At 31.3% G+C, this 9,900-nt stretch overlaps 1 protein-coding gene across 1 annotated transcript; it reads left to right on the forward strand.

Annotated features, from left to right (window-relative positions):
- The first annotated feature begins 7,477 nt into the window (after positions 1-7,477).
- Positions 7,478-9,630, forward strand: LOC101214674 (calcyclin-binding protein). The gene is made up of 5 exons (XM_004150815.3): positions 7,478-7,697; positions 7,874-8,011; positions 8,118-8,357; positions 8,441-8,500; positions 9,293-9,630. The coding sequence occupies exons 1-5, from the start codon at positions 7,587-7,589 to the stop codon at positions 9,395-9,397; spliced, it is 654 nt and encodes a 217-aa protein (XP_004150863.1). The 5' UTR covers positions 7,478-7,586; the 3' UTR covers positions 9,398-9,630.
- Positions 9,631-9,900: the final 270 nt, after the last annotated feature.

A 9,900-nucleotide genomic window follows, 5' to 3' on the forward strand; every position in this document is an offset into this window, starting at 1 on the left:
ATTAACAAAATAATCTCTTCAACCGGTAGTTACACAACAAAAAAATGACAAATAATTTAGTATAATTAGTAAACCAACAATAATTTTATTACTCTAAGCAATGTCATCAACGATTACACAATTTCAATCCAATATAGTCAACTAAAATTTCCTATATGTGGCCTATTCCAAAATAAAAAATAAGAATAACTATCATATATAACCAAAAACATGTGTGGTATACCAAAACTAAAATCTATCCCCTTACATCTATTGCCTCACGTACATAAGCATAATGACTATAAACAAAACATTAACAAAAAAAAAAGAAAAAGTTATGGACATTCCCATATGTTTAGTCATTTACAAAATTAACAAGATCATATCTAAGTGTGTCTATCATATGTACCGAGCTAAAAATTTAGCCCACTCCGCTTGTACTTCATCCAATTCAAGTTGTGAGTACAAACTTCTCGTATCAATCTATGAAACATAAAAAGTCGAGTAGACACTTTGTTAAAAATAAAAATTAGTCATATTATACTATTTATAATGTTTCAGATAGATTGCATACAAGATTGAATGAGCAAAAAAAGTAAATTGAGTACCTAAGAAAAGCCTAGAATATAATTTGGAAAGTAAATCTCACGTACTTGAGATTATTACCAACTAGTATTTCTATGTAGATATTTTCAAAAACATGTCACAGTCAACAATCAATACTTGAATAAGTCAATATAATAAATAGAACAATGGGTTATGGTGTATAGAGAGTATGCTTATCGTACTAACTGCTAAAAATGTGCCAGATGCTAGAAGAATCCTAGAAAAACCCATGGCTAAAACAAAACACACACAATTCAGCTCTAATCTGTCACAAAAAACAACACCCTCAATATCTCAATCTAGCTGTTTAAGACACAAAAAAAAAAAAAAAAAAAAAAATGTGTAGAGTGATGTCTAGAGGATTAAAAACCATTTTTGAATAGTACAAATCATTTTATAAGAACCGAGAAGCAAATAATCATCCAAAATCAATCGATCCTACCAGAATAATATCTCAACATTCATAACTAATTGAACAAACCTTAACTTTATGAATCAAACGACCTTTGTTCTCATCTTTCATGCCGACTGTAGAAGTAAATGGAGAGAACGGTGTGGAGGGTTTTGGTGGAGAGAAAGGGGGAAATGAAATGAGGAGAGAAATGGAAGTGGGAAATTTTCATTAAGATTAGTTTTGAAAGTTTATTTTAATAAATCTATTTTGATAAGTTTCTTTTCACAAATCTATTTTGATAAGTTTATTTTAACAAATCTATTTTGATAAGCTTATTTTAATAAATCTATTTGATAATTTTATTTTAATAAATCTATTTTGATAATTTTATTTTAATAAATCTATTTTGATAAGTTTATTTTAATAATGGACGGAAATAAAAAGTATTCTTATATTTTTATACTTGACAAAATAAAAATGATAACTATACTTGATGTTGTTTTCGTGTAAGGTAAATATTAGATATATTTGACGCATAACAAACATCAAGTAAAATGTGCACTATACTTGACGCTAAAAAACTGTTAAGTAACATCTGCACTATACTTAACATAGAAAAAACGTCAAATAATAACTAACATAAAATAATTAAAAAATTCAGTGAAAATTTTGCTTTTTTTAAACTATACTTGACGTTTTTTTCGTGTCAAGTAAATGTTCGCTTTACTTGACGCGAAAAAAACGTCAAGTAAAAGCTAACATAAAATAGTTTAGAAACTTTTATGAAAACTCCGCTTTTTTAAAACTATACTTGACGTTTTTCCTTTAAAATGGTCAATACTTGACATTTTTTTAAAAACATAGCTAGTGTCAAGTGAAGCGGATTTTGTAGTAGTGATTTCTGTAGACTATGTGTAAGCTGGTCACCAAGTGCTGTGAAGATTCGTGACAAAGCATACGACGAGCTCGTCAAAAGGTTATTTTGGCTACATCTTCACTTCATAAGTTAAGTTTTCATAAATTTTTTATAGTAACCATCTAGAGCGTAAATGATCTTGTACAATTCATATTGGTTTGTGATGTATCTTGTGTGGTAAGCTCAATAGTTTTAGAAGTCCCAAGAAGTATTATTTTTATTACGCTTACCTCATCCATTACCTTGTATCCAAAACGTCAAGGGAAAATAATAGTTGGTTTAATTTTATTTCTGGGTTGGATTAGAAGTTTGGAGGGTTTCAAACTGTCCAACGGAGGTGAAGTTCTTTTTGGTTTTTTTTGTAGATGGGTCTTTAAATAATTACAAATCTTATACTAGTATAGTATTTCAATATAAGATCTTATATGGTTCATAAGATTGAGGAAAACTTTAGCAAATTTCTCCTTTTGAAACTATTTCCACTAGTTTTCGTATTCATAAAAGATGGTTTATTGAAGTAATTATAACTGCTGTGTGGTTTGATGAAAATTGTGGACTAGATAATAGTTCAATATCATACGGGTTGTTTTTATTGATTATATTACGTGATAACCCATTAAGTATTGATGCAATATGATGTTTACCGCTGGAGGGTGAGTCAATCTTCTCCCTTCGTGAAAAGAAAAAGAAAAAAAAATGTATTCTCTTTGTTTGTTACCTTCTACTGTCTAGGGCTTTGCCTTCTTCCTTAATAATTTGGAGGTGTGTTAACTAATTTTTTCATTCACACTCTTCTTGCCATTGTTGCTTTTGTGTGCAGGTTGAGATTTATGACGAAGATAAGGATAGTGTCCGGAAATATGAAATTGTAGTACTTGGAGGGCGAACAACTTCATAAACCACATTTTTAGTGCATTTTATGATAGATTGAAAGATGTCAGTGACAATATTTCATTAGACTATTGTCTATGCACATTAGAATTAATGTACATTTTCCACCTGAAAGTTGATGAATGAATTTAGAAGTCAAAATGGAGAAAAAGAGGTGGAGTTTAAGTACAATTAATTACTTTAATTCAATCTCCTATGGAAAGGATAGAAAACAACTGAAAATCTTGATATTGATGGAGGTATATTTTACCTATTATGGCAATATTTCAATGATATGTCAGCCAAATGACCTATGCCGAACTTGACCACTGACCACATTGTTGGTCTTTTGCTACGCTTACTGTCTGAGTTATCTGCTATTAGTGTAATTTATGTTTGGTTCTTCCTCATGTAACATCTTTTTTCTAGTGTATCATTCTGATAAATTTATCAGTTTTTTTTCTTTTTATGGAGATTTAGAATGATTTTGACCATATGGTTATATTGGTATAATATGTAGTTTATTGAAAATGGACTGGAAGGAGATGCCGATTCTGGTGGTGAAGAAGATGAAACGAAGGACACTGATGATGTGATGAAGCTACCAAGCAAGTGATTGATGTTTGATTCGTGACAAGACTTGTTGTAATTTAGTTATCTATGACAATACATTGCATTTAGTTTCTTTGTAAAAATATATAACCAAGGTTTAGTTTCTATTTTACTTGTATTTATCATTTTGGGAAAATTCGATAGATTTCGTGTAGTTAGTTTATTTGTAAAAATGTTATCTATGTTATTGTTATATATATGAAAGTTTTTACTTATATGTGTACTAGTTTTGTGTTAAAATAGAATAATTGAATAACAGGAACAAAAATATAATTGAATTACACTTTTTTTTTTTTAAAAAATTCATAACATACTTGACGGTTTTAAAATGTCATAAACAAGTGCATCATTGACGGTTTTTCAATGTCATAAACAACCAATTTCTTGACGGTTATTAAATGTATTGAACATTTATACTCTTGACGATTTTAAGCTGTCATGAACATCCATACTCTTGACGGTTTTTAACTGTCATGAACATTTGTATACTTGACATTTATAAAACATCAACGTTCAATATTCTTGACGTTTTTATCAACCGTCAAGAACTTTGGCTTTTTTGACACTGGCTTCAAGGACGGTTTTAAAAGCGTCAACAATAGTGATTCTTGACAATTTAAAAACGTCAAGAGAGCCTATTTTTGTGGTAGTGCCCTCTCGTGCCATAGAGAGGGTAGAGACCCTTTGTTCAAGATCTGAATATACCATTTACGAAAACACTCATCTACTTACCCTAAAGTAGAGAATAAGTGAATTTTATATGTTCCCAGCTCTTCAGTCAGTCTTGTCCCCAAAATGATAAGTTTATTAAGTCAACAATCTGGCCACTCTCACCCGTACAAATCAAAGGTCAATCCCTCGTGAACAAGAGTTCATAATATACTTAGGATTAATATTAAGTTACATATAGGTTATCCTAGTGAAATAGAAACCTAACTAGTTAGCAGAGTTACATCTAGTGGTTACAATTTTGCGGTCTGATTTTATGCAAACACATTGCATATGATACCCTCACTCGCATGTCAACTACACGAACGCGTTGGATCATTGCGTTTGTATCAAATACAAAGCGAGCCATATCCAAAATGTTACCAGGATAAGGTACCCAACATTTTCTCTATACCATGGACCCTTTCAGCTAATATCTTGAACCATTCTTGTATGTCTCTACATATTGTTCAATACACATTGAACAACTTAGGATGTTATTTTATTGGATTTGAGTTATTAAGACAAAACTAATAATTTAATCAATAATAATTATTACAATAATATAACACTTTATTAATAACGGTCAATAGATTATATTTACCATCTACGAGTCTTAAACCATAAATCCCAACAGAAACATCTATATATACCATATATATTTTCTTATATTAGTTAGTGTTATAAATATGTTTATGTTGTGCCATCACTGAATTTCTTTATTCAAGTAAAATGTTATAAATATGTATATTTGTTGTCTAGGATCCCACCAACAAGAATGTAGCCATTTGTGATGAGAAGTTAAAGAGTATATTGGTGGGCAAGCCCAGGGTTGAACTAGCCGAACTTCCTGCACTAATTAAATTACATTTCTTCAATAATCCCAAGTGAGCTATATGCTTGTAGTTTAGCCTCTCGCAACTCTAGAACAAGGTCTTCAAATCGCCAATGGTTAGGATGTTTAGCCTTAATTTTGTATGATTGTCCTACTAGGTTTCTCTTACTATGTATTATAAAAAAAAAGCTTCAATGGTCATTTAATTTTGGTTTTGATTCATCGTGGTTAACTTTCGCTCATTTTAGTTTGTCCTAATCTTAAAATGTTCATTTGGTTATTAGACCTTCAATTTTGATTGATTTTGGCCCTAACCTTTCAAAAAGTGTCCATTTGTATATCCATTAGAAAGGAAATAAAAATGAAAAGTGACCAAAATGTTGGCTTTTTTAAAGTACAAGGATCAAGATTACTTAAATTGAAAAGTATGAGGACCAAAATAAACATTTTCAAATTTGTGACCAGATTCTATATATTTTTGGATACCACTTTCTATCTCAATGATGAAAAAGAATATCATTCTTATAAAATAAATGTTTCTTCCAAAATATTGAAAGTTATGATGTGGAAGTATCTTCTTTGGGACATGAAATAAAAGAGCTAAAGGAGAGGTTAAAAATTGCAAATGCAAGGGCTAAATTGTTTGAGAAAGAAGCGAAGATTTTACAACAAGAAAATGTTTATATTATAGCGTAGACATGTATATATTTTCTTGATATGGTACACCATTTGGGTTGCACATATATTTTGTTTATATTTAGACATAGTGGAAAGTTTGGGATGTTGTTAGAAGTTTGGGCTATTGTAATTAAGTATGTAATGTCCAACTATATGTATGATTCATTGATATATGCAATTTGTTAAAGTTATTAGTTCTTTTGATGGAAAGTTTGGGTTGATTCAATTATTTAATTTAGCAACTTTGTGTAATCTCAAAGGCTCTACTTATATGTGTGTGAATGGACTTAAAAACATGTGCAATATAATTATATAAATATTTCAAATTGTACAATTTTTTATTTGAATTATTTTTTGACATGCAAAACATGTCAATAATAAACAAATTCTTGACGTTTATAAACTGTCAAGTATAATTTTATTTGACGCGTAAAAAATGTCAAACAAAAAGCCTATTTATTCTTGACACTAAATTACTTGACGTGTAAAAAGCGTAAAGTAATCTCATATACTTGATGATTTTTATCTGTCAAGTATAATTGTAGCCTGACGCTTAAAAATTATCAAGTAAACTTCTCTTATTCTTGACACTAGATTACTTGACGCATTGAAAAACGTCAATTATTGTCAGTTTGTAGTAGTGACTTTTAGTGCTATTGAACACACACTATTATTTGAGTGAAGTTCTAAACTAGTCTATGCTTTATGGACGTGCACGTATATCCCAGTTTAGTGAATGCTCTAGGAATCTGCCCATAATTCCATAGGAAGCGACCCTCAGTTCCACATTCACAAAGGTGAATCTATCAAGAGTACTCCTTTAGTTGGATACTCTACTTGATATCAAGTATAGATTTCATTAAAAACAAAGTTCAACCTCTTCGTATGCTTCAGGATATCATGCTAGTCACTGAATCACAAGAATGAAACTCCTAATATATAGTTCTTGAGATCTCTAATCTTACAAGTTGGGCTTACCTCACAGTAAGTTATAATTCATTTTTCAACAGGCTTGAGTCCCATTCTTTTTCAGGTTTTAAAAACCTTCTATCAGCCAAGTTGTCATCACATTGTGTGTAATCTACTATCATTGCAGTGCTATGCTTACGATGTACTTGTACTATCATAATGGATTAATATGACTGGTTAGTCATGCTAATGTTTTCATGTTTCCATGAGTTTGATATTAATATGACGGATGTATAAGTAGTTTTATGTATAAAAATCTAGAAAATAAAAAATAAACATAAAAATATCTCTAATCGAAGTATAATATAAATAATAAACATATTTAGCTATTTAAAAATGATAAAATATTTATTTACCAATTTAGTTTTTTTTTTTTTTTTGAATAATATGCATGCAAGTCACAATATTTCTATTAAATTAATGAAGTGAAGTGAATTCGACAAAACTTGGAATTTTAAAAAAGAAAAGTTTATTGTTGTATTTATTATTTTGAGTTGTTTTCATTTATGTTTTCTTGGTTATTTTTTTTATATGATTTATTGAGCAAATTAGTAACCAATGGCAATCAATTAAAAAATAAAGTAAAAACTTCTACCATTACAGATTTAATTTAAACTACCATATTTTTATTTAATTGTTTCAAAATGACTCGTTTTTTCTAATTCCTTTTAAAAAAAAAACTAATCTGACTAAATTAAAAAGAAACTTAAATTGCAAGAATAAAAATACAAAAATTAGAAGGATAAGAAGTAAGTACAAATCAATCTAAAATTGAAAACCCAACGATTAATTATAATAAAAAAGGAAAGAGAAAAAAAAAATGCAATAAAAGATTTGATAATCATGAAGAGTAGAATCGAGAAGGTTCTAAGCAAATCCAAAACCTTTGCTTCCATAAAACCCTCGTTACCAATTTTGGTTCCAATTAACCACACAACACGCAATCTCCTGTCCTCACATTAACCCTTCATCTTCTTCCTTCTATTTCCGCCTCCAAACACAACACTCTCCTCTTTATTATGGCCGAAGATCTTTCCCTTGATTTGGAAGAGCTTCGTCTCCTCCACACCATTGCCAAGAGGCCTCGCGTCATCTCTCTCATTACCTCTCAGATTCGCACCTTAGAGCAGGTCCTATTTATTCCCTCTTTTTCTCTTTATATTTATTTCCGCTACTCCAACATATTTTACTCTCTTTTTTTTTTTTCATTTTCTCAATATCATATTTTGTTATTGGGTTTTCATGATGCAACCCAATCCCTGGTATTTTACTCTCTGATTTAAGTTTTATCGTTGTGTCCACTCAGTTATCGGAACAGTCCGTCCCACGAACTCCCACTCCTATTCCTGTTTCTACATCAATTGCTAAGGTGCCCATCAATTCATCCATTGTTTATACTCCACTACCGGGATTCAGTTGGGATCAAGACAATGACAAAGTGAAGGTAACGGAATTTAAGCCCTTTACTGAAAATTAGAGTGTGTTCAGATTTTAAGCGCCCCCACCCGGTTGGATGTCGTTATCATTTATCTGTTTAAATGGTGATGTAGATATATATATCGTTGGAAGGAATTGAGCAAGAAAAAGTTGAAGCTGACTACAAGCAATTATCGATTGATATCAAGTTTCATGATGTCAAAGGCAAGAATTACCGGTTTGCTATTCCTAAGTTGAACAAGGAGATTGTTCCTGAGAAGTGTAAGTTGCTTGTGAAACCAACAAGGGCTGTTATCACGTTGTACAAAGCTTCAAAGGGGAACTGGTCAGATTTGAATTTGAAGGAGGACAAGGTTTGTGAGTTAATAGATAGTGATTTGACGATTTAGTTAATGCATTTAATCAACTTAATTTGTTGTTCATTTACATCTTGCAGCTCAAGCCGGGTCTTGATAAGGAACGCGACCCAATGGCAGGAATCATGGATTTAATGAAGGTAACATCTTCTTAGCCTATGCAGACTTTATGGCTTGGAAAAAGAAAAGAATGTTTCTTTTTCTTTTGTTTCAATTTATCTGTTTTGTTTCAATTTATCTGTTTTGTTTCAATATGACTCGTGGTCGTAATTTATCTGCTTTGGTTATTCCATTAGCAACCGTTAGTTTTGGTGAGAGTAGAGAGTGGATAAAGGTGATGATGTGATATGATGTTTTCTTTCAAGTGACATAGATGGGCTGGAAGAAGATAAAGTTATGTTCAAAGTCCAATGGTAACGTAAGATTATTAGTTTGTTTGACAGCAAAAGTGTGTCTGTGATTAATTGAGATGGCATGTTTCAAGATTATTAAGTGTTGGACCATATGGTTGAGATTAGTTGTTAGATTGGCATGAGATACGACTATGTCGGTATGAAGACTGGCCAATAAAAGAAGAAATACCACATCTGACACATCTGTGGAAGATAAGACACCCCCAACTCGATAATTGGGCTAGAAAAGAGTACGAACCTGAATGGTTACATCAAGCCTACCTAACTAACCGATTCTTGATCTTATCGCTTTTTTGTTGGTCTTTCGAACGAATTCAAAATCAAACTTTTCAATTGATTTCCAACTCATGATGTATGTGGATATCTGTTCTGCTCTGGTCTTTGGGATAGGTTCAAATGCTACTGACAAATGACAATCTTATGTGCAATTAGGATAAGCTCGAAACTGTTTGTATATTTAGAATAATAACTGATCTCTGTGTGATTGCTGATTTATTATGACTGACATGGAAACTGCAGAATATGTACGACGACGGAGATGATGAAATGAAAAGAACAATAGCGAAGGCGTGGACTGATGCCAGAACTGGCAAGACAGCTGATCCACTTAAAGGGTTCCCTTGAGCAAACACCAGGGCAAACGCAGTTACATCTTTTAGGGATGATTATTCTGGTTGGGTGGATGAGATTAGTGGACTGCAAGTTGGCCTTGCTATTTATGGTTTTGAATCTTTTTGATTGTTTTAGTTCTGAAGGTGAGTCTGTATAAAACTTGCTCAAGGCTTTGTGATCTATAAGAAGTTCGTTCATATTTTGTTTTGTATGGGTATATTGAGGGTTCTTGCCATTGATTTTAATTACTGGTTGATGGTTCCACTCATATTTAGGAGACTGACTGTGTTAATTAATTAAACCAAATTTTGAGAGATTGTCTTAGGGTCTAGATTTTGTCCAACAATTGTGGATTTATGGATTTTTCACTTACTCGATGTTAGTCGTGATGTTAGACGAACGAACAAGTCTATTAGTCGTGATGTTAGACGAACGAACAAGTCTATTATCCAAGATTTTTCATTTTGAGCCTCAATCCATTTTAACACAGAAATGTTCTATTTTCATGTCACCAA

This window comes from Cucumis sativus, chromosome 1, assembly GCF_000004075.3.
Source record: "Cucumis sativus cultivar 9930 chromosome 1, Cucumber_9930_V3, whole genome shotgun sequence".
In the NCBI taxonomy this organism is placed as follows: Eukaryota; Viridiplantae; Streptophyta; class Magnoliopsida; order Cucurbitales; family Cucurbitaceae; genus Cucumis; species Cucumis sativus.

Excerpts from the sequence above, each read along its gene's own strand:
- LOC101214674 (XM_004150815.3), top strand. The coding sequence starts at position 7,587 with ATGGCCGAAGATCTTTCCCTTGATTTGGAAGAGCTTCGTCTCCTCCAC. Across the intron at positions 8,012-8,117 it reads AAGACAATGACAAAGTGAAG|ATATATATATCGTTGGAAGG; the intron begins GTAACGGAATTT and ends ATGGTGATGTAG. Across the intron at positions 8,358-8,440 it reads TGAATTTGAAGGAGGACAAG|CTCAAGCCGGGTCTTGATAA; the intron begins GTTTGTGAGTTA and ends TACATCTTGCAG.